A 25,266-nucleotide genomic window follows, 5' to 3' on the forward strand; every position below is an offset into this window, starting at 1 on the left:
ATTTGCTTGTGTTCATTTTATCAAGAAGATAAAATGTCATATGTGGCATGAGCTAACATGTTTAGCTAATGAGCTTAATTAGATTTGTATTTTTAAAATGCCTTTTTCCGCCGGTGTTCACAATTGCAGCTAATTTTCTGACACTTGCTACCTTTTTATGTCAGTTGATGGAAAGAGAGAAGATATTTTACTGGCAGTCATTCACCCACTTGCAAGAGTAAAAAGAAATATCACAATTGGGCATATAAAACTCATTGTCAATATTTGTAGATAAAACTAAAAACAAAAATCAGAATTCAAAATCTGCCAGCATACAGAAGCTTAAATCAAGTATACAAATTGTTGTACCATTGTGCACCATCACAAAATGTGATTACTGTATTTCTGGTGTTACAAACTGACAGGCAGGCATACGTATTCAAGACTAGGAATCTAAATAGGTTTCTTCTTAAATCTCAAATAGCTTAATATCTTTCATTGTCCCCTTCAACAGAATTTAAGCCACAAATCACTGAACATAAGATAATAAGGTTATCCCAGGTCAGTAAGGTAGATTGTGTGTGTCAACCTCTATCAGCTCCTCTAATAAATACTGTTTTGCACTTGAACCAAACTCATATTTTGAATATTTTTCAAATGTAATAATGACAAAACGTGAAAATGTTATTTTAAATATACAGAAGATCAGTAGGTGTGACACTCAGATGAAACACAGCTATTTAAATTAATGTAAAGGACTGTGTTCTCCTTAACAATCAAATGAATTTAGAATGCTCAGAAGAAAAACTTCATCTGTTGCTAAAGTATCACCTTTCACCATTATTCTGTAATTAATTCTATATGAGTCTTATTTTTATTTCATCTTTTTCTGAATTCAGGAGAATCTCTTAATGAGGATTCACTTCCACATTGCAGATGAATCTAAAGAAGACATTTGTACTGCCCCTCATTGCATTTCACACCAGAAGTTTGCTATGACTTTATTTGAGCAGGTATGACACAAATCCGTTCCAAGCTAATTTAATAGTGAAATTACAAAATAGCATACTGTATATGGAAATGTGCATGAGCAATGCATTTGTGTTTGGATAATAGTTTTGTCTTTTATTTAGTGTGTCTGTGCCAGTTGTGGTGCCACTTCTGATCCATTGCCCTTTATCCAGATGGTGCATTATATCTCAACCACCTCACTCTGGTGAGTCCTTTGTTCTTTTCTTCCTTTCTTTTTCATTAGAAGAGAACAAACCCCCCTTGTTTCAGTCTTCTTTTCTGCATAACATCACAACAAGACAAGGAATGCTTTCATAATCATTACCAGTTTACTAAAATAAAGTCAACTTCCTCCAGTGAAGCCAAATTTTGAAATACTAGAACTTGCTCCATTATGAACAGGTTTGCAAGATAAAGGAGACCATACATATGAACTGAATAGAGTATGGGTATAACTGATCTGTTGAAATAACCATTTTTCTTTGATCCTTATGACTGTGCAGCAGAAATGAAGTCAAAGAGAATCAGCAGCCATATGCAAGGAAATTATAGGAACTGTTCCCATACATTTCATATTATGCTATTTTAATATACAGTATTTCTATTTATTTTATATTAAATATTTAATTAAAATATTTTTATTAAGTAGCACCCAAGAGGATCGTACAATTTAATGGTTTACAGTCATTAAAACGTAACAGCAGAATAAATATGTTTATTTGTGTATGTATATAACTGTAAAACCAGACACGCATATCAATAAAATATATCTGTAGTCAGGTGTGAATTAAAATCAATATAAGACTAATGACTGAATCTTAGTTGACTGCCTACAAAAATAATTGATTAGATGGACATCTAACCATTTTTTGAAGATGAATGTTGTGGTCAGGATGTCGTAACTGAGAAACTGAATGTATACATTTTTATAATACCACAGATGTTGACTTGGGTTTTCTATACTATAGAGCAAGTGTAGGCAAAGTGCACCCCACGGGCTGCATGTAGCTTTTTGTGGCCCTGAAGGAACCCCAGGAGTAAAAGTGTTCTTTTTGCCCTCAAATTCCCTCCAGGGGTCATGGCAGCATTTTTGACATGTTAGTGGGAGGGCTAGGTTATTTTAAACCCAATAAATTAAATAATTAAATAAGAAAGGCCTTTTTAAAAACCAGAAGTAAACTGAAAAAAGGCTTGTCCTGTGCCTAAAACCGCCCAGGGACAAAAACATGACAAATATGTCCCCCACACCCTCTAGAGGATATTTAACAAATTTCAACAAACAAAATTGCTGCCAAACAAAACCAAAAAAAAAACATACCCTCCCCCCCTTGCAGGCAATGGCATCACTGCAGTTGGTGTCACCCAGTGCAGTAACTCAGCGCAGTAACTTCCCATACCACACCATACGGAATTCTTAGTAATGGTTTTCTTCTAATGTTACTTATAAATCGTAATTCTGATATATCACTGAATGACATGGTAATAGTTGTGACATAAACAACTAGCAAAATTAAAACTATACCTTTAAATGACAATGTCACATGTACAGCGTAAATGTATTAATGTATACATAGTATCATATGGTTAAAGTGAAAATTTGTTAAGTAGTGATGTTTTTTTATTTTTTTAAAAATAAAAAAATTAAACATTAAATTTTAAAGAAATGTGAGGCCGCTCCTTTTTCCTCCCACTAAGCCTCACCCCACTCATGCCATCTCTTCAGCATTTTAATGAGACACAAGTGAATGCTTCAGCCTGTTTCTGCCAAAAAGGAGATGTTTGAGGAGCAGAAGCATCACTCCCCTTTAAGGTATCACCTGGTGCAATACGCACCCCACACTTTCCTAGTGACGCCACTGCCGTTAGAAGAAATATAGTGGAAGATGTGTTCCTCCAAGGTATCCTGGGGCTAATGCAACCCCCTTGCCTTCTACAATTGCCCACCCCTGCTGTAGATATATAAAGGTTACCGTTTGTTTGTTTGTTTGTTTGTTTATGGTATTTATACCCTGCCCTTCAGCCCTGGTTCAATCCATAGCCAGAGTAAATCCATTCTATTCGTAGCTAGAGTATAACCATTGAAATCATGACTGACTTAAGTACCATTGGTGTCAGTAAGCCTACTGTAATTATACTACATTAAGTATTTATTTTACAATAACCTTTTTCTGTATGTACAGAAACATAGCAAGGTTCCCTCCTTGGGGGGACCTCGGATCAAAGCAGGGATAAATTCATATTCCATTTCTGATGCTGCTGTCTTACAATTTAGATTGCAAAATAGGAGCAATTTTTTCTTAACTTGCATTCTAAAGCTCCATATACTCTCATGATTCTATTTAAATAATAATATATGGCAAGAAACCAAAAGTTTATACAAAACACAAAATGTGATGTATAAATTTACAGATAACTGCTAGTTTTTATTCACCATTTGAAGGATGCAAAGAGGCAGGATGGAGCTACCAACAAAAAGAAAATGGGAGGTGTTCCAAGTATTGAATTTACTTGCTGTTTCTATTAAAAACTACTCAGGTCCCAGATAGAGTTTAGATTCTTCATCAGAGGTCATCCATGCACAAGTTTCTGTTCTGCTAAAGGTTTAGCTACTTATAATGCAAACTGGAAATCCAGCCCTCTAAAACAAATCTTGAGGAGCATAAAGTTGTTTAAAATATTTATTACAAACAGAGTGTAATGCTGTTTTTAGTCTTGTTATATATCTGTATCTTAACTTACAGCAATCAGGCAATTTGCATGCTGGAAAGACGAGAGAAACCCACTCCAGATATGTTTGGAGAGCTGCTACAGAATGCCAGCACCATGGGTGACTTAAGAAACTGCCCGGTTTGTATATGTTGTTTATCTTAAAGCCTGGATAATGAAATTAGTATCTACTAAGATTCAAATGGTGAATAAGATTTACTAAGTCTAAATGTGGACAATTTAGCCAACAAAGACTATAGTCCTGTTCTGGCATTTCTTCCATTCTGATTAAAAATCCTCTTATAGTTAGATCCATATATCACCAGGCACTGCTTGAACAAGCAGTAAAGGAGTCTTTGTTTTTCTTGTTTGCTTGATGGAAGCATTTTGATGATGCAGGGTTATAGCATAGGCTATAAAATATTGAGGCCAGCAGCAGATATTTTGTTCTCTGTAAATGTTGTATTGCTCTGTTTAATCTATAGTAGTATTTCCTCCATAGCTGATAATCTGAGGGTTGTGTTTATCTGTTGGATAGGCAATTTGAAGTGTTAAATACAATGAAAAGACATATTTGTATCCTTTTATTATCTCTTTTCCGTTTTTGGAAAGAGCCTTCCTTCCTTGATTTGGAAGAGACCCCATCTGTCTTATCTTTCATACCATTTAGAGGTGGGAAGCTAGGTTGATATTTTAAGCCTCTTTTTGACACACCTGTTGCTCTCTATTTTGTCCCTGAAAACTAAATGTTTTTAAATGCTTTTAAAATGCTTGTGTATGTATCCATTTGGGGGTACTGTCAAGTGTGATTGTGAGAAAATTAGCATGTAATATACATTTTAAAGTGCCAGTTAAAAGCCAATAAATGTATTTTACTAAGAATAAAATAAGATGGAATAACACAAAGTTTACATTTAAATCTGTAGCTTTATATCTTTATGAAGGAATTTCAGTATACTGGAATTTTCTTCAGTGCTTCAGTTCCTTCTGCACTCCTTTTCTGCTATCTGAATCAATTATGTTCATGGCATTACTTTCTGAAACCAGTTGTTAGTCCCGACTAATATAGGCCCATTGATTCACTAGGTGCACTTTACTTGGGACTAGCGATAGGATTTCATCTCAAAAGATTTAGGAAGTAAGCAAGTAGGCTGGAAGCATATAACACTGAATGTTTTAAATTTGATTTTAGTTACATCAATCAAAGCTCTCCCTTTTAACCTTTCAGAGCAATTGTGGGGAAAAAATTCGCATTCGTCGCGTGTTGATGAACTTTCCACAGATAATCACGATTGGACTGGTGTGGGATTCAGATCATTCTGATCTTGCAGAGGATGTCATTCACAGCTTGGGCACTTGCCTTAAACTGGGAGATGTGAGTCTTATATCTGATGACAATATTCATCTTCCCTATTTTTATTTTCAGTAGTTTTCAAATACAGTCAGCCCTCCTCATCCACAGATTTTTATCCACGGATGCTAGTGTCCATGGCTTGAAAATATTCTATCTATCTATCTATCTATCTATCTATCTATCTATCTATCTATCTAATTTCCCAATAACAAACCTTGATTTGCTTATATAAGGGACACTGTTTTGCTATTTTTGATGGGACTTGTACATCCATGGATTTTGTTATCCATGCAGGGGTCCTGGAACCAAACCCCAGTGGATAACAAGGACCCACTGTAAATGCAAAAATGATATTGTGATTTTTCTATTCTCTTTTAAAGCTCTTCTTCAGAGTAACAGATGACAGAGCAAAACAGTGTGAACTGTATTTGGTTGGAATGATATGCTACTATGGAAAACATTACTCTACCTTCTTCTTCCAAACAAAGATTCGTAAATGGATGTACTTTGACGATGCCCATGTCAAAGAGGTAAGAAAATCAGGGTGTTTTTTTTTATAAAACTCAATAACTCCTGGGCATATGTCTGTCTTGTTATTATACCCAAAGAATTTTGGATAATTCTAAAATAGGCATTCAACTCACACTTCATATAAAAACTTGTTCTTCTGCACCTTTTATTTGTTTTCAGGGAACTGATGCTAGAAATGTTCTAGGTAAGTTGTGTGCATAGCTCCTAGAAGTGTCACCCAGGGGGCAGGGTGGAGAGCAAAGTCATGATGTGACTGAGGTGTGAAGGGCGTGCAGAATCACTGAAGGCATTGATGTCTCTCCATGTGGTGAATTGTTGCAGATGGTTCTTCATCCTGGGACAATAGCATGTCACATAAAACAGAAATGGGTCATCTCCCTGTAATAGACATAACACAGGCTCTGTTCCAGATTTGTGTAGACTTGTTAAGAGTAAAGACAACTAAGAAAGAAAAAAGCATATAGAGTTTGAGAACAACTGGAAAGGACACTAAAAGGGAAACAAAGAAAATAAAAATGCATACATCTTTCTAAATTTCACATCTTCCTTTTTTACCATGGATAGATTCTCTTGTTGATTTATTATGCTAACTCCTAAAAGCAGGCATCTATATTTTACATTTGTTTCGTTTGTTAAGTTGTAAAAATGTATTTCTGAATTGTCCATGGCTGAATTTCTTTGCAGCTGAGGTGATGCTGTTCATATCTGAAATCATTGTGAATTTCATATAAAACATAGCCACCAGCGCCTGGTACACTGGACATAAACTTTCATCTCATGTGCTTTTATGCATCATATTGGAACCCATCAACTTAAACTTAAGAAATACAGTTGGCCCTCCTTATCCACGGATTATTTATATATGGATTCAAGCATCCACGGTTTGAAAATATTCAAAAAAAAAGTATAAATTTCATGTATCAAACCTTGATTTTCCCATTTTATATAAGGGACACCTATGTCATAGAATCATAGAGTTGGAAGAGACCGCAAGGGCCATCTAGTCCAACCCCCTGCCATGCAGGAAATCCAGTTGTATTTAATGAGACTTGAGCATACATGGATTTTGTTATTCACAGGGGTTCCTGGAACCAAACCCCATTGGATAACAAGGGTCCACTATATAAAGTCTTATTCCAGGAGAGAACAACTGTGGAAGGCTAGGGGCCACATTAAGATCATGGAGGGCCACAACTCCCCCACTGAACCCACCAAAAAAAATCAATATTTTTTTTGGCTCCAGATGATCCCAGCTCTGACCCAAATGTATACTAAATCCATGTGTGTTCCTTCTCTGTTATTGCCTGATTCCTGTGAAGTGACAGACTGTGACAAATGTTGACTGGTGCAAACATGCTATCACTATCATTGAAACTTTCTGATTCTTATATAGAAAACTTATTACCTTGCTGTATTATGGTTCAGTATGTTGCATTAAAGCATTCGCTGCTTCGGCTTTGAGCTTTTCACTTCTTTACTCTTACTTCTGCATTCCATGTAATTATCATTCCCGCCTCTTCTTGTCAAAAAGCAAATACAATGGAATGTGCAGAGTGTCATAATGCTTGTCTTTCAGAAGAACAAAGTACTGTATTTTCAACATACTTGTACCCAGCTGCATGTTGAGCAAGTTTTCTTGTATATAGTTATTCTGATGTATACTTCAGCATCAGAAACATGCTGTCTCCCTACTAGGCCTTAGCTATTGAGTGGAGTTGCCAGACCAACTTATATTTCACAGTAAATATCCAATTAAGTTCTTCCATCAATGGAACAGAATTCACCCTCTGCGCAGAACCCCTCCATATGTCTTTAAACTTGCTCTGGCAGGTTGAGTTGTTCTCCGGAGGAGAGAAAGGGAAGCTGCTGTTTCATCAAGAGAAGTCCATTTCTGTAACTTTGGATTTAGCTCATTGGACTGTGCTCTGTAAAAGCTGAGGCAATTGAAATTTCAATCTTAAAGGGTTTTTGTCAACACTAAATATTTATTAGTGTATAAATTATTATCATTAAAAATTAACCTTGTTTTATAACTCAAAGCATTCTCTTATTGATGTATTAACTTACAATCGCAATTAGAAGATTTAACAGTTGTTTTCCAGTGCTGGTCAAGGTTGGGCTCCTGTTCACATATCAAGATAAGGGTCTTATTAATGGTATGGTAGCAATCAGAATAGGATATAAAATGCTGATTATCAATCAAAATTTTAAATAATGTGGATTTCCCATTTTTCCAGAAAATACACTTGAACTTCCATATTCGCTAGGGTTAGGGTCACAAGACCCCCGTGAATATGGAAAAACCGCAAATAACAAAAACACCATGTTTTTACCTGAGAGGACACATCTCTAGGAATCTCTAGGTCCTCCAGCGCAACTCTGGTCAACGTCTGACAGATACTGACCACAGAACTGCACTGGAGGAGCTACAAAGGTCTAGTACAGTAGTCTTTCTAAGAATCTCTAGGTCTTTCAGTGTTTGTATTTTCATTAAAATTGACCACTGAGTTGCATTAGAGGACCTAGATATTCCTAGAGAGATCATATTAAACAAATCCGTGAATAAACAAATCCGCAAATATCAAAACCGCAAATATGGAGGGATGAGTGTATTTAGTGTTTTGTTTAATACAGATGATAACTGTGACAAAAAGCATTCATCTGTTTGTGACTTTTTCCATTTACCTAACTTGGATCTTGAGCACTAAAAAGTCCTTCGTGGGAGATACAATCATTATTTTCAGTGTTATTGTGCAATTTAAGTTTGGTCTAATAGGTGGGAACTATGCAGTACTCCAGATGCTGTTACCTTGGTGTTTCCAGCATTTCACCCTGTTGGCTGTGCCAGCTAGGGCTGATGGGGGGCACAATTCAAGCAAATCTGGAGGGTCACACAGTTCCCTTCGTGGTATAGACCTAAGGTAATCAGTGATATATAATCGCAAATTAATTTCAGTTTAAAACAGATAAATACTACTAACGTATTTTGAACATTTTATAAAAATTTCAGATAGGCCCCAAATGGAAAGATGTTGTGACAAAGTGCATTAAGGGGCATTATCAGCCCTTGTTACTACTTTATGCAGATCCAAGAGGAACTCCAGTATCAACACAGGATCTGCCCACACAGGTGGATCTACAGCAGTGTACCAGAACTTACTATGACAGTGAAGATTCAGGTAACCTTTTTTAAAAAACATTAATATTCTCTGCATTGATCATTATAGTTGTTCTCTTTATCTTTGTGTACTAGTCATTGTACAGTTCATTGTACAGTTGCATTCATAGTTCTGGTTTTGTTCCTGTCTCCCTTTCCTTTGGTTTCTCTTCTTTCTATTACTTCTTGAAGCATTTCATCTGTGAGCCATTATTTCTTCTTTTTCTTTTGGGCCACAGTTAGTGTCTTCCTGAATTCTTCCTTAATTATGTCCTTAGCATCTGGCCATAGTTATTCTGGTTCTTGGTCTATTATGCTTAATAATGCAGATCTATTTCTTACATTGTCAGTATATTGTTCAGATCATATTTTGGAATAGTGACTGTTTTTGTTTTCTTCTGCAACCTTACTCTAATTTTTTGATGTAAGTAGTTTGTGATCTGTACCACAGTCAGCATCTAGTCTAGTTTTGGCCACCAGAACGGAGCTTCTCCATCTTTTGCTTCCAATTAAATAATCTATTTGATTTTTTTATTGACCATCTGGTGGTGTCCATGTGTATAATCTCCTCTCTGATTGTATGAAAAAGGTGTTTGCCATGAATAGGTTGTTGGCGTCAAAAAATTTATCAGGTGCCCTTCTGTTTTGTTTCTTTTCCCTAATTTGAATCTTCCTACTGTTTTTGATTCTTCTTTGCTGCCTATTTTAGCTTTCCAGTCACCTGTGATTAGAATATACAAATTAAAAAATCATGATTTAAATTTTACTGGGTTGGCCTGCCGGAAGAGATATGTCTTTAATACTGTTTTAAATGCAATCAACATGTTCAGCGCTTGTATCTGTTCCAGCAGGTCATTCTACAGACTGTGGGTATCAGATACCACTGAGAGATCCAAGAGCACCCAGCCTGTTGGTGTTGAGACAGAGCTTATCAACTAAGTCAACCATAGCAGTTTCAAAAAACACAAAATAGTGATACCTTTATTGGCCAACCAAAATGCAGAAAATACGTCATGCAATCTTTCAGAATTTCACTATTTTCCTCATCAAACAAAGATGTTGACATACAAGGGATGAAAAGTGATGATATTAGAGTCAAAGGCCTACATTTTGTCTCAGATGCTACTTCTGTTATCAGTTAAGATGGTAGAGGGCTATCAATCCAGGCAGAGGCCACTTCCCTTCTTGATTGTGTGGGAACCAGGGAAAAGGCAAGAAAAGACAAGAAATAAATTTTAGGCTAGATACTGATCTAAATTTAGATTTTGGAGTTTGTTGTATTTTATTTAAGTTATTTTTAAAGGTGAATAAAAATCTTCCCTGTCCTTTTGAGAAAAAATATTTTCCTCTCAGTTTTCTCTGTGCTTTAGAGGAAAACAGGCCATGTTGGCTCCATTGCAAGATTCAGATACAGCAAATGTGATTTTTATACTTTAGATTGTACATTGTTGTTGCTGTTGACTGTTTTAATTGGTGTAAGCTATCTTGCATCCCAAACTGGGGGAAACATGAGATATTATTATTATTTCCCCAAACTGTGAGAAAGGTGGCGTCGTGAAGAAGAAGAAGAAGTAGAAGAAGAAGATATCCTGCCTTTAATGTTCTGTCTTCTAGTTGGTGTTTTCTAACTTAGCCTCCTTCTCATTTGTAGTTATAATTCTCATAGGATTTCCTTTTAATAGGACGCGAACCTTCTATCGCTAGTGATACTAGAACAGACTCCTCTACAGACAGCTACCCCTACAAACATTCCCACCATGAATCTGTGGTCAGTCATTTCTCTTCTGATTCTCAAGGCACTGTCATTTACAACATGGAAAACGATGCAGCTTCACAAAGCAGCAGAGATACAGGTAATATTTTTCTTCATTTGGGCCAATGATTTTTTTTTTTCTCTCAAGAGTCTCATCAACAAGGTCTTTTTAAGTCTCTCAGAGTCCAAAGGCAGAATGTCCATTGGAGAGGACCACTTCAATATGTGTCAGCATAATTTCTCCCTTAATTGGAAAATATTTACTGTATGTACTCAATTTTAAAAATACTGAACTAAATCTAAAAATTATACTCAGCATTGATGCCTATGACTAATAAAATGCACATACTGCTAAAGCAGTATATTTACATATATTGGCTGTTACTTCTGCATGTTGGTTCCAGAGCGCAGTCCTCTGTCAACCTATGAGGGTCTATACTAGTCACTTCTCTCCAAGATGAGGAGGTGCCATTGTTAAGTATGCTTTAGGTTCAGTCGGTACAACCAATTACAAATCTACCTAACTGTCACATTATCTACTCCATATTTTACTAGCTTTTTTGCAAGGCTTTCATGGCGAACTTTGTCAAAGGCCTTACTGAAATCAAGATACACTATACCCACAGCATTCTCCTCATCTACCAAGCTTATAACATCAGATTAGTCTGGTGAGACTTGTTTTTGAGAAGCCCATGTTGACCTTTAGTGATCATGGCATTTCTAAATATTTACACACTATCAATTTAATGATCTGCTCTAGAATCTTTCATTGTATAGATGTCAGGCTGGCCTTGTTTAGGTCCTCTTCTCCCCTCCCACAGCAACTGCGGTGAAGCATAAGTGATTCCATGCCAAAAGTCCATGTTCATGAAACTGAAGGCCATGATCCAAGAAGCCAAAGCATTCACAATGGCACCATCTTCTGAAACAGTTGTTCACCTCCACTATTCTTCTCTCCCTTCCTTGGCTGTATCCTTCAACAGGGAGGAGACAGAAGAAGACAACCTGTGCATCAAGGTCCTTTCTCAAACTTTTTACCTTGGAGGAACCCTTGCAATAATTTTCAGGTCTCAGGGAGCCCCTGCATAAAAATGATTACATCTACAGCTCAAATAGTGTTTACTTCTATTCAGTTACAATCTCTCACAGAACCCTTTGCATCCTCTCAGAACCTTAGGGTTCCAGGGAACCCTAGTTGAAAAATCCTGCTCTAGCAGGACATGTATAAGGCAGTATGATCACATACACAACATGTTCAAGACAATAGGCTGCTCAAAAGTAACTCAGAAAAGTTACTTTTTGGAATCTGAAGCCAAAGTGACTAAACTGAAACTATCATACTTTGGATACATTATGATGTGGTAACATAACTCATTGGAAAAGATGATAATGTTCCACAAAGTGGAAGACAGTAACCAGGGCTCTTGGAAGTCTCCTATTAATAGGGTCACCATAAGTCAAAGTCAAAGCTTGATGGCAAATAAGAACAAATTTATTCAATTTATTAAAATATCAGAAGATTTCAGGGTGGCTTACAATAAATAAATTAACCATAATCTCTAGACCATTGTTTGCTTTTGGGGTTTTCTTCATAGTTTATAGTTTTCATAGTTTATTCATTATTTAAAGGTAGTCATTTCACTCATGCTCAGGCGTTAACTAGAAATTTTTATATATGAGAAATTTGTGGGGAATTTAGAAGCTCCTGTCTTTGAATGCAGAACAGTCAATCAGAATGCTGTTTTGATCTAAAGTGTATTTTGTTCTTTCAGGACACTTGACCGACAGCGAATGTAATCAGAGGCATATTTCCAAAAAGAGCTCACTGACAGACCGTAAGAGGAGTTCCAGCAAATCTCGGAGAAAGGGGGATGAGTCACAGCCATCAGGGTATCACAGTGAAGGCAAGGAAAACACTTTTATTCTGAAATTACTATTTCCAATTAGGAGGATGGATTTGGATCTTGTTTATTGCTGTATCCCTTCAGAAAGATGACGTGAAATGTGCTGTTAATTTAAAAAGAAACTGGTTATGTTTCTCATATGGTCTCCTTCTTCTGTTCTGCAGGGGAAACACTGAAGGAGAAACAAGCCCCTAGAACTGCCCCTAAGACATCAAGCAGCACCAGCAGGCTAAGAGAATTTAAAGAGACAGTCAGCAACATGATCCACAACAGACCATCACAGACAAATCACAGCTCTCCACGAAGAGGAAAGGATCAGACTGAAAAACCCAGAGTTTTGCCTGTTCAATCTCGAGACTGGGAAATGGAGAGTACTAGTAGTGAATCCAAATCAAGTTCTTCTAGCAAGTACCGTCCAACTTGGAGACCCAAAAGGGAGTCACTGAATATAGACAGCATCTTCAATAAAGAAAAGAGGAAGCAATGTGGCTACACACAGCTCAGTCCCTTCTCTGAAGATGCAGGTAAACATTTGGGAGACATGTATTTGGGTGAAATAATTTGCAATTGTGTAGCCATCTTTAAGAATTTACATAGTTGTCCATTATGTGTGTCTGGTCCATTGCCTTGTAAGATGTAAATTTGAAATTGTATATTAAGAACCTGCATTTCCCTTTCTTACTGTTTTGATATACTGTATTATGATTTTGTGAATAACATGACAAGAGCAGCCATTTCCTAAAAGTACTTTGAAATCACTTTGAATCCTTATTTTCTGTTGTGTTCCTCTTTATTTGTATATGTGGAACACTGCATTTTCATATTAATTATTTTTTCTGTAGCTGAATAGCTTAGAACAGTAAACTAGAAAATGAGTAGAAAGCAGTTGCCAGCTATGGCTGCCCTTGCCAGTATCTTCTGATGAGATTTACTATTTTAAAAACAAACCAAGTGGCAAGTGCTTTAACCAGTTTGCTTCAAATAGAAGAAAGTTTTATTAGATCAAAATACAGTCTTCATGAACTTACCACAAAACTCAAATTTCTGAGTGGAAATTATAGAGGGCAATTATGCTGCTCATACAGGGAACTGAAAATTTTAATCTGAAAGTTGTACAAGTGATCAAGATATTATAAGGTTCTCTAACCCATTCCCACTTTGAAAGAACTCAGAGTTTTCATATGTGAAAGAGAGGTATGTGAATTTAGAATGACTAATTGAAGCTATTTGATATGTCAGTTACATGAAGAGGAGACAGAGATAACTATTGGAAGGCTCTATAAGGGGACCAGAAATCACTGAAATGTCAATGGAAATATAACGATGGACATCTGCTTAGGTATATGAAAAAGCGAGAGACAAGGTGGATTTATTTACATTGTAATTTATAGTATCAAGAAAAAAGGCCCACTTGTTGACTTAATTCAAAGTGTTGAATTTATTATTTAGATACTTCCCAAATAAAAGTTTAGACTTACTAGTTTATTTAACCATAAAATATAATGATTTGAGACTGAATACAACTTCTATACAACTTGTGCACAACATCTGTACTTAATTTTTTTCTTTATTTTGCTTTTTATTAAATCAAAACATACAGTGCATATAAAACACTAAATAATAAAGTTTTTTTAAAAAAACTTATAAAACTCTAAGTTTAGAAGATGAGTTAGTTATAGAAATAATTTTATTTAAGGCATAAAATATAAAAAAAATCATCCAAATATAACAACAGATTATATTTTACTTATTCTGACTTTAGTAGTGAACAACAATGTAAATATAAGAAATACAATATTACATGGTGACTGGTGAAGTATTATTTTCTGTACAGAAAATGCTGTTTCCTATGCAGAATATGTTTTTTCTGCACAAAAGAACCATGAGCAAATTTTATTCAGTCCTTAACCGCAAATAGGCTTCAAAAATTTCACCGTTTTTGAAAATTTTCTTACAGTGGGCAGAAAATTGCTAGAATTGCTTATTGCTTCCTGAATGAAAAATTTCATCCCTAACATGACTTTAGCTACTATGCCTAAAACAATATACTCTCCTCTTTTTCGGAAATAAGCCAGAGTAGGCAAAAGCCAAAATAAATTATTGTGTTAGAAGAAGAAGAAACATAAAATGGCATAGTAAACAATTACATCATCAGAACTGAAGCAACAGCAGATCAAAGTGAAGGGAGCAGCAGGACAAAAAGGGAAACAAGAATAAAACTACCAGTCCAGCCTTTGCTGCATGCCAGATACAGTATTGAAGGTAGATAGGATTGCATAGGAAATGTATTCTGTGCCATAGGCTTAACAACTAAAAAAAAAAAAGCAGCTCCTCAAACAAAAGACACATTAAGACACAACCCTCTTTCAGAAAGTTGTTGGCATTCTCCAGCACCTAGACTGTTATGTCTTGCCTCTCTTGTACAGCCAGGAAGAAAATAAAAATGGTACTCTCACCTTTTCAGGAAGCTTGTCCACATCTATTATCAGTCCAGTTTTTATATACTTTGTTTTGAGGTAAACTACAAAACCCTGCAACCTCAAAGAGACAGGAGAGGCTGTCATGAAATAATCACATCCATACACTATGAATAGAATTAACAGGAAATAGGTATTTTCATTTAAGTCCAGATTTCATTTTAAGCAACACTATGTTTAGAAGAGAAATGTTATAGACGCAGCCTATTAAAAAAAATCCCACAAAACTAAAAATAAAAAGAATCTGATTTACATATTTCAATTTTTAAAAATTTATCCACTCACAACAGGGATAGAAACCAAATCCTGAGAAGAAATAATAATGTAAACAGGGTTAAGAAAATAAGGTGAGGTGGAGGAATAAAAAGATAAATTAGGTTACTAATAATAGAAAGCTGAATACCAACATTTCTTACCATCTTGATTCTTCTTCAAGGGGACAATCCAGCTTCTTGGTATTCTCTGTGCTTGACACACATGGGTTTGTACTTGTGCAGAGTCGACTTCAGGTTGTTCTAGAACTGAGTATCCTTCATGAGGACCCCACCTTATCCATTCCTCTGCACATACTCTGTCTCACCAACACTACTCTCCCCTAAGTTTTTCTCCATCTATCATAACAGCAATACCATTTGGAGTGTTCTCCTTTTGTCATAGCTTCCTTTCTTCTCTATCTCCTAATTCTTTACTGATTACTATTACTTGCATTTCCCCCCACCATTTCCTTTTCCATTAACAAAATAAAGCAATCTGTTCCCTCAGGTCATTGGTCTGTTTTCCAGTCCTCGTTTAGATCTTCTAAGGCCTTCTTTAAGCTCTGTTCAATTAATATGTTTTTTACTCAGCCTTCAGCTTCAGCACCAAATACTGCTTTGGACAGTGTTCCTGTCAGGACTGGATGCTATCAGTTCAACCCTGCTAGTCTTGCAAGCATTGCCTTTTTATCCCTGTAACTGCTGCCTGCTCTGTGGCAGAGGGTTTTACACTTTCTCCTTCTTCCACATCAGGGTCTTCAGGACCTAGGCAAATGCTTGTTAAAACACCAACGCACCTTACAGATAATAGTGACGCTATCAAGAAAAAGAAGCAGGTACAGCAAAAGAAAGCACCATGTTTGTCCTGCCTCTCATACCTTCTACATCAAAAATTAATGCTTCAGACTCAATGTCTTCCATTTACATCAACTGTCAGTACTGACATTTGTACCATACCAGAGTGTCTCTGCCCTAATGACTGGTATAACTCAGCCTTCAGTACCATGCACAAAATGTTGGTCTGTTCCCTCTATTCATCAGCTCCAATGGCTTCTCTCTACTCACTTACCTGAATCCAGACACCCACTCTGAGATGTTCTTTCTGATCAACATGCATTTTTGCATGTTGACATATCAACAGTTTAGCTGGGGGGGGGGGGACTTGATGAGAGTCATACCTTACCTTCCAGAAGACCAAAAGAATGTCACCACATCACCAGGGCAGCTCCTGTTTTGAAGGTCAGCAGATTATATCTGCTTGTCATTTAGCTGCTTGAACTGCAAAAATGATGTGTGAGGCCATAGCAATCTGCAGATACACTTGGCTTCAGTCTGCTAAAATTTCAGATGATACCAGGAGGCATACCAAAGATCTGCCTTTTGATGACACTGACATCTTTAGCTCAAAGAAGAACGAGGCCAGGACCAGAGCTGAGAAGATGGGTTTTTTGAAGTCCAGACTCAACAGGATTGTCAGTATTGCTCTTATTGGAGACACCCTGAGTTTTCATCATATACCAGTTGCCATCAATATCTTCTTGCAATCCCTTTCAAGGATCAATCTCTCAACATTGTCACCTGTACAAGGAGTCACATTACGATCAGTCATCCTCCTCCAAAAAGTTATCTGATTCATCCAAAAATCACATTGAGTCCTTGCCTTCAGCATCACAAAGCTCACTTCTCAGTCTTCAGGAACTTCAATTATCTCATGGTAACTCACCACTAAAATGTCAGGTGAAACATCACTGACTGTTGGGTCCTTTTAGTTGTGTATCTTGGTTATGCAGTAGAATTCAGTTTGTGCCCTCCAATCTTTTCTCTCCTGTGCCCCACTTTTGATTTCTGAGGGAGGCAATTAACTCTCTCCTACAGAAGAATGTCATAGAGTGAATGCCAACATGTTGCAAATACAGAGGTTATTATTTTACGGCATCAAAAAGAGATGGAGGACTTTGACTGGTTTTAGATCTTAGTAGAGTAAGTTAATACGCCTGATCATGGATATTTTGCATTGTCACACTCTGGTCCATTCTGGCACTGCTACATCACAAAGATTGATACATTGCAATCAGTTTGAAAAACATTTATTGTCACATTTCTGTATGTCCTCAGCCCTGAAAATTTCTCCAGTTTTTTACTGACAGGGACATGTACCAGTACAAGGGTCTTCCATTCAGCCTCTCCACAGCCCCATGGCTCTGCTGATCTTTTTCTTCTTTCCTCAGAATTTGTGGCTTCTTGTACTTTCTTATACAGTGGAATCTCGCCTTACACGGGGGACCCATTCCGAACTCCCCCACATAAGCCGAATTCCGCCTATGCTTGAGCCCCATTATAGTGAATGAGACTTGTGCACACGGTGGTGCAGCGGTCATGCATGCCATTGAAAGTATTGCAGTGTGACTTCCATGTAAACTGAAAGCCACGTATGGCGCACCCGCATATGGAGCAGGTGCACTGTATAGACAATCAATGACATTGTCACTGATAAAACTCTACCACAGTTTTTTTGTCACCATGGACTCTCTGATTTCAGACTCTAAGCCAATACCAAGAAGTATGTTTTTTTGCCCACTCAGACAATAGCATTCATAGGAGTATTGTTAGACTCAACATGGGCAAGGGTTTTTCTTCCCAGGAAACATGCAGAGAAGAGAAGACACTAAGCTCTTTTGCTGTTGAGCAGCTGAACCACACATCCATGGCAGTACAATGACTGCTAAGATTAATGGCCACCATGACCTTTGTCATTTATATGATTCAGTTCAACTTACTTTGTCTCCAGTTTTGGTTTCTCCAGCATTTCAACTGCAACAGTGATCCGCATACACCATACACAGTTCATCACATGGCAATGTGGTATACAAGACACCACAAACTTCTTTCTGGAATGCCATTTTGGTTCCCAGATCTCATATGAGTACAGTGAGCCTGTGCCATATGTGGGCTTCACTTCCACAGCTTTCAGCATACACTGAAGCTGTGGTACAATTTAATGAATGGCACGTGCACACCATGCCAGATGCACATGACCCTTTATTTTCAATGAGGCACAAGCATATGCTATTTTCCCCTTACGTGGGGGGGGGGGGGTTTCCGGAATGGACCCCCAACGTAAGGGAATGGAGGACTATAATTAAAAACTCACATTCCCTTTAAATTGGAGAGCTCGCTATAGAAACATGATGGATAAGGGTCATTGGTCTCTTCCTGAAGGTCAGATGCATATCAGTGCTCTGAAGTTACTATTATAAAAGCACTACCAGCTTTCAAAAACAAGCTGTCTTTTAGATAAACAAATAGGGTAGCGTGCATTCATGTGGTTCTTCAGGCTCTCACCCTTTCTCTCTGGGAATGGTATGTAACAGGACACATTAATGTTGTGGCCATGTACATTGCTGATGTAATAACATTATGGCAGACACTTTGAGTCTACAATATGAGTGATTAATGTGTGAGATAATTCTGACACATTGTGGACCCACAGGCAGTGCCTTCCATAGATTTGTTTGTTTGCTTGTCACCTCGATACGGAGTGGTCCTGATTCTGTTCGATGGCAGGAGTTGGTGATCAGTCTCTGGGAGTTGAATTTCTATTGCATTGGAAGTCCTCTATTTACAAACTTGTCAAACTTCTTTCAGACAGTCCCAGTGCCATATTGATAGTATATTACTGGCCTCATCAATCATGGTTCACTGTGCTACTAGAGCTTTTTTTGCAGGAACATGTCCCTTACTATTGATACTAGACTTCCTCTCCCACACAGTGTGTGTGGTGTGGTGTAGTGTTGTGTTGTGTAGTGTATCATCTGGACATCAAGCTAATCAGGTTGACAGCATGAAGGGTCAGATCACTCTTGCACCTGAGTTCAGTGTGCTTCTATGGGCTTTCATAAGTGTTCCACCAGAAAATCTTAAGACTATACGTGAAAGAGATTTTGCATTCATGCTGCTTTCAAATTAGCCCAGGTAGTACCTTTGACTATTTCTAGTGTTACAATTCTTGTTACATCTTCATAAGCAATGCCTCTTTTTCTTCATTGAAGGTCTACTTATCTGCAAAAAATTGCCCAACAAGCTTTAGGTTTTCATGCTTCAGACAGCTTAGTACCTCTGGTGAAGAGGTTTCTGACTTAGTACCTCCTGGGGCTACCCCAGTTACAGCATGGCTGCTATCTTATGCTTTGTCACAGCTGATGACAAAAATCTTTGAACCTTTATCATCTGTGGGTTACTGCCTTCTGAAGATAAAAGTTGTGTTCCTTATTGCCATCACATCCAATAAAAGAACAAGTAATTGCCATTCTGATGTGACTGACCATTTCTTTGCTTTCACAAAGATAAAGTTGTTCTTTATCTGTATGCCATTTTTTTACTCAAGTTTATCTCTCATTGTCATGTCAACCAGGATATTGTACTCCCTATAATTTATCAGAACTCTACATCTCCATTGGAAGTGGATCGTTAATCTTTGGATGGTCAGAGAGCACTAGCAATTGATATGGATAGGGCAGCACCTTGTCATCATTCAAACCTTTTATTTCTCTGTTTTAGAGACTCCAGAAAATTTCTACCCAGAGATTATCTAACTGGGTAATGCACACTATAAGGCTTGGTTTTTGGTTGGCTAAGAAGTCAATTCCACAGACTCTCAGAGGACATTCCATACATGGTGTAGTGACTTTTGCTGTGCTGCTTTGAGGCATCTTCATTCGTAATTTCTGAAAAGTGGCTGAATGCTCTGAACTGTCCATGTTCATCTGCAGTTATCACCTGGATTCCAGGACTAAAACAGATGCTTCCTATGGCTGGGCCATTCTTTCTTCTATTCTACTGTGATCTAACCCATTGCCTGTGGTAAGCTTGCTAATCGCCCTTTTGTGTGAGGCACAGAAACCATGAAGAAGACCAGGTTGCTTACCTGTGACTTTAGTTCTTTGAGTGGTTAGCTGTGTCCTCACACAACCCTCCCTCCTCCCCTCTTTTTCAGGTCCTGTGTTGCACTCCCAGCAGATCAAGGAATTGAGGGGAGAGTAGCATTGGCGGGACACAGCATACGCAGAAGAGAGGATAGGGTGAGGTTTCTGCCAAGGCTACTCAACTCTAGAACATTCCAGTGATGGCTCTGCACAGACGCAAACTAATTTATGTGAGGGTACAGATGATCACTCAAAGAACCACAGGTATGCAACCTGTTCTTCTTAGGATGCTGTTTCACTGATTCCGAAATGCTCTTCTTGAACATTGCAGGAAGATTGTGTTAAATGTAGGCTTCACTCAGTAGCATCAACTAACAGTATTTGGAGATTACAGTTTATTACAAGAACAATACAATGAACATTGCAAAACAGAGCTACAGCTGCTTGTTAGCTGCAGACTCACCACTCAGATTCTCTATATCAGTTTCCCCAAGCCTCTGTATCAGTCCTTCTCTACAGCTCCATCCTCTTCACCATTGGCCATCTTCTATGGGGTTGTTGGATACTGTCAGCTAAAACATCTATAGAAATGCAGTTTGGGGAATACTGTCATATGGGACCTATGTATACTTGCCAGAATACTCTGGGCTGCCCCCAGAGTATTCAAACCCCGCATTCCCCTCAAATTTGTCCCTCTTACCTGCTGAAGACTGTGGGCAGCTGTGGTCACAGCAAGTTGGCCAGCACTGCTGGTGCAAGATGCTCTGATGTCAGAACGGCATGCTGAGCCTCATTCTGACCTCAGAACAACTTGCGTCCAGAAAACAACTCGACAAGGATGCTGAGGGACCCACCGCCACACGTCACCACCTGTCATCATGGCATTTTTCTGGAAAACCTGGAGCAAAAGGTACATTTTAAAAATGTGTGTCAAGGGGTGTAAACAGCCTGTACCTTATTCAGGGCTTGAGGGCTGCGTGGTGTTAAAACTGCATGGCCAGCCTAGGGAGAATTCAGAGTGTAGAGCTAATGTAGACAACCTAATGTGGATATACTAATCTAGCAGGAAGTCAGTCTTACATTTACAGCAACCCTATTTTATCACTGGTTCCATACACCACAAAGTCTGGTGTAAAATTGCTCAATTATAGCTTATGGAAGAGCCAGTGTGGTATAGTGGTTTGAGCATTGGACTTTGACTCTGGTGAACAGAGTTCAAACTCTGTTTGGCCACTGAAGCTCCCTGAGTTACCTTAGGTGAGTCACACTTTGTCAGCCTCATCTTAAGGCAAAGGCAAACCTCTGAACAAATCTGGCCAAGAAAACTCCATGATAGTTTTGCCTTAAGATTGCCAAAACTCAGAAATGACTTGAAGGCACATAACAACAGCTTATTAAAATGTTCTGTTCTATAACAGGTGGCCTAAGTCAAGATAATAGATTTGATTTTTTAAAATTTTACAGCAGGTCTCACTTAACTTATTACTGCCAGGATGTTTGTGTTAGAATTGTAGATTATTAACACACGAATGATCACAGTAGGTTTTAACAGAATTATCATAATCTGTACTTTTAAGTATCAGTTCCTTCTAACGTGTTAACAGTCCAGTTTCTAATAGAGACATAAATATAACACATGACACATTTCGTGAGGTGGACGTTAGCCCATGAAAAATTGTTCCATAATAAAATTAGTTAGCATCTCAATCTGTCCCCAGCAGTATCTCTACCTCAGTATTGGATATGGGACCTATGTACACTTCACTCCTTTTCAGTTTTACAGAGATGGGCATTTTCAACAGGTCCAGAGAGAGATTTCAGTTTGCAGATTTCGCCTATCATCTCTTATTTTTATCTTGTCAGGTAAAGAATTTATGGAAGATGAACTAAAAGAGCCAGTCACTCAAACAAGACCAAGCCAGTCAAACAGGTATAAGCACTGGGCCCTAGGTCGGGGGGCACACTATATGATGGATCAACATCCTCGTCTGATTCAAAGGATGGAATCTGGCTATGAAAGCAGTGAACGCAACAGTAGTAGTCCAGTCAGTATGGACATGCCTTTGTCGGAGAGCTCTAGCACTTCTAGGTAAGTTTTATTAAAAATAAACCAAGTTCACATGCTTGATTCTTTATAGTGAAGCACCAAATAATATATTTTTAACCATCTTGGCAATTTATATGGAGAACTAGTCTATACATTTAAATTGACATATACAAATTTCCTAGGGGCTGTAGTAATAATAGAAAGTGGAATGTTTTGACAGTCCCTTCAGGAATATGTGTTTTGGGAGCTAACTTTCACCCTGCATCCTGTCATTTTCCCTTGGCAAGCAGAGAGCAGCAACCACCATCTCCTCATCCACCAGCCTTGTCCCACTTTCTTTGTAGAGAAACAAGGAAGTAAAATCCCGAATGTTCCTTGTGTTCTTTTGAGTTTATCCTTTTTCCAAACCAGAGCTAAAAATTAACTTGTTTTCTTAATGGATTATTTTGGTAACTAGTACCTTTTAAAGTAAAAAAAAAAAAAAGGGTTTCCCCTTGACATTAATATTTAGTCATGTTTGACTGCAGGGTGGTGCTCACCTCTGTTACTAAGCTGAAAAGCCAGTGTTGTCCGAAGATGACTCTGTGATCGTGTGGCTAGCATCACTGTACAGAATGCTGTTATCTTTTAATGTAATTAACTACAAAAGCCATAGCTGTAATTCACTACTATTCAGTGAAACTAGCATATGTTATTTGCCTGCTACTCATTACAGGGTGTGTGTGTTAATTTAGTCTGAACAATGAGAGAATAAGGGGAAGGGGTCGCATGGATGACTTCATCGTGTTGCAGCAGGAATATTATTTTTCAATGTCTTGTGCACTTCTCTCAGAATTTCCTAAGTATAATAACTGAACTGACCACATGAGGGTACAAGATAACATTTTAAAATATTTTTCAGTGGTACAGTAGTATCAGTAATGCTCTGTTGTTAGCAGTGAGTGACATCATGTAACATCCGACTGCAATAACAGTAGGGATCTTGTAGCACCTTTGAGACTGAGAGAAAGAAGTTAGTAATATAAGCTTTCATAGACTTAAGTTTACCTCCCCAGATGCAGATGCACCTAAGGACATAGGTTCAAAACACATTGCGGAAATAATCCCATTTGAGATTGTTTTAACTGCCCTGGCACAGTGCTAGGGAATTCTTGGAACTGTAGTTTTGTAAGACATTTAGCCTTCCCTGACAGAGAGCTCTGTTGCTACAATAAATTACAATTCCCAGGATTCCCTAGCACTGACCCAGGGCAGTTAAATCCAAACTGGATTATTTCTGCAGTGTGTTTTGGACCCTAGACTCTAGTCTGCAAAAGCTTATTCTACCAACCTCTTTCTTTCTCTCAGTCTCAAAGGTGCTACAAAATCCCTTTGCATAATGATCTAGACTAACTTGGCTGCATCTTTGAATTCTATATAATTAGATAGATAGATAGATAGATAGATAGATAGATAGATAGATAGATAGATAGATAGATAGATACCTTGCATTTCAGGTTTTTAGATAAAAATAAATCCAATACAGCATCATAAGGAATTGCTTAAACCAGGGTGGGCAACTGTGAAGGGCAGTTTTTCAGCCCTCAAGTGGATGTCACTTCAAGTTTCTGTTTTTGGAGGTGTGGGGTGGTGGTCTAGATTTCTTTCGCAGTAACAGTTTTCGGGTCAGTTTCCCATCAATTTGTGAACGATTCCTCCCAGTTTTGGCATTTGTGCAAGGGCAACCTTGTGGGGTTCCATCGGTAGTCTCAAGGAGCCATTGAAGTGCCTCTGGGACTGTAGTTTCAGCATCCCTGATAAATTCCATAGATAAAATATGGGTATTGTTTAGATTCAAAGCCTCCAGATTTTAAGATCCCTACTGTTTCTGGCTACAAAACCCCTGCACGTAGAAAATAGTGTGTTTCTGTAATTTCTCATAAAAATATAATGCCCAAACTTTGAACAGATTTCAGAATTAATAATCCTGATATTTCTTTATAGAACTGTTTTAAAACATCTACTTTCAAAATTAATGTAGCTTCTGAACTAAAGGGTATTCTCTGTCACCTACAAAACTCTGGCACTTGGATAGTCTCTCCTTGTGGCTGTGGCATTGACATGTCCCTTCTTTTAAAGTGACAAACCTTTTATTTTATTTTTATATTTTACCTATGAGAACCGTGACTGTTCATATCAACTAACACTAGTTATTATCATTTGTGATTTATCTTCTACAAATCATAAATGGGCTTGCTGTTAAAATGTAGTTTATTTCTAAAATCTCAGGGTTTTTCCAGGATAGATAAATCATTAAAATACTAGACCAATGCCCAAATGGCAGTGGCGTCACTAGGGGTGTGCGGGGAGTGCGAACCACAGCAGATGACACCCTAACAGGGGGTGATACCACTATTCCTCAAACATTTGCATTTTGGCAGACATGAACTGTGCCATTCACTTGTATCTCTTTAAAATGCTGAATAGATGGTATGAGTGGGTGATGCTCAGTGGGAGGAGAAAGGAGAAGTCCCAGGGTTTTTTTAATTAAATTTTTACTTTAAAAACATCACATTTTACCAGATTTTCACTTTAGCCACATGAAGCTATGTATATGTAAACACATTTATTCTGTGCGTATGATATTGTACTTTAAAGGTATTATTTTAATTTTGCTAGTTGTTTATGTCGCAACTATTACTCTTGCATTCAGTGATATACAGTATGGTGATTACAGTTTATGAGTAAATTAGTATTAAAAAATTACTAAGGATTCTATATGGGTGTAATATGGGAGAAGGTCAATGGGGGGGTTGACACCATAAGTTACCGCACCCAATGACACCAACCCTAATGATGCCCCTGCCAATTTGGAAATAGTCTTTGTGATTTTTTTAACCATCATGTTATTTTGGGCTGTATCTCTACCCCAGCCACTTCCATCTCCATACAAATGGGCATACGCTAGTTTCAAAACCATAGTTGATTGAAATTGAGATTAGAATTCACTGTCTAGAAAATGGATGCCTATTCAAAATCATAGTTAAATCTGCTGAGTAGAAATCGGTTCCAAAAGGAGAAAGAGTGCAAAAAGCAATCTCTTAAAAGGGGTTCAGAACTTTAAATGTACAGCAGCTCCACATAATAAAACTTTGAAGAAAAACTGAAGAAATCTTGGTTTTTTTTAATCAT

The 25,266-nt window shown here is 37.7% G+C and overlaps 1 protein-coding gene across 3 annotated transcripts in view; it reads left to right on the forward strand.

The window, feature by feature from the left end:
• Positions 1 to 25,266, forward strand: part of USP54 (ubiquitin specific peptidase 54) — a 115,342-nt gene that overhangs the window by 62,956 nt on the left and 27,120 nt on the right. For all 3 annotated transcript variants that reach the window (XM_089510806.1, XM_089510808.1, XM_089510807.1), the window contains exons 5-14: positions 879 to 992; positions 1,113 to 1,195; positions 3,732 to 3,837; positions 4,925 to 5,071; positions 5,431 to 5,580; positions 8,592 to 8,760; positions 10,421 to 10,591; positions 12,264 to 12,395; positions 12,560 to 12,919; positions 21,912 to 22,137. In XM_089510806.1, the coding sequence (XP_089366932.1) occupies positions 879 to 992; positions 1,113 to 1,195; positions 3,732 to 3,837; positions 4,925 to 5,071; positions 5,431 to 5,580; positions 8,592 to 8,760; positions 10,421 to 10,591; positions 12,264 to 12,395; positions 12,560 to 12,919; positions 21,912 to 22,137 (1,658 nt within the window). The remainder of the gene's footprint in view (positions 1 to 878; positions 993 to 1,112; positions 1,196 to 3,731; positions 3,838 to 4,924; positions 5,072 to 5,430; positions 5,581 to 8,591; positions 8,761 to 10,420; positions 10,592 to 12,263; positions 12,396 to 12,559; positions 12,920 to 21,911; positions 22,138 to 25,266) is intronic.

This window comes from Sceloporus occidentalis, unplaced genomic scaffold, assembly GCF_023333645.1.
Source record: "Sceloporus occidentalis isolate IW3139 unplaced genomic scaffold, rSceOcc1.0.p SCAF_2, whole genome shotgun sequence".
NCBI lineage: Eukaryota > Metazoa > Chordata > Lepidosauria > Squamata > Phrynosomatidae > Sceloporus > Sceloporus occidentalis.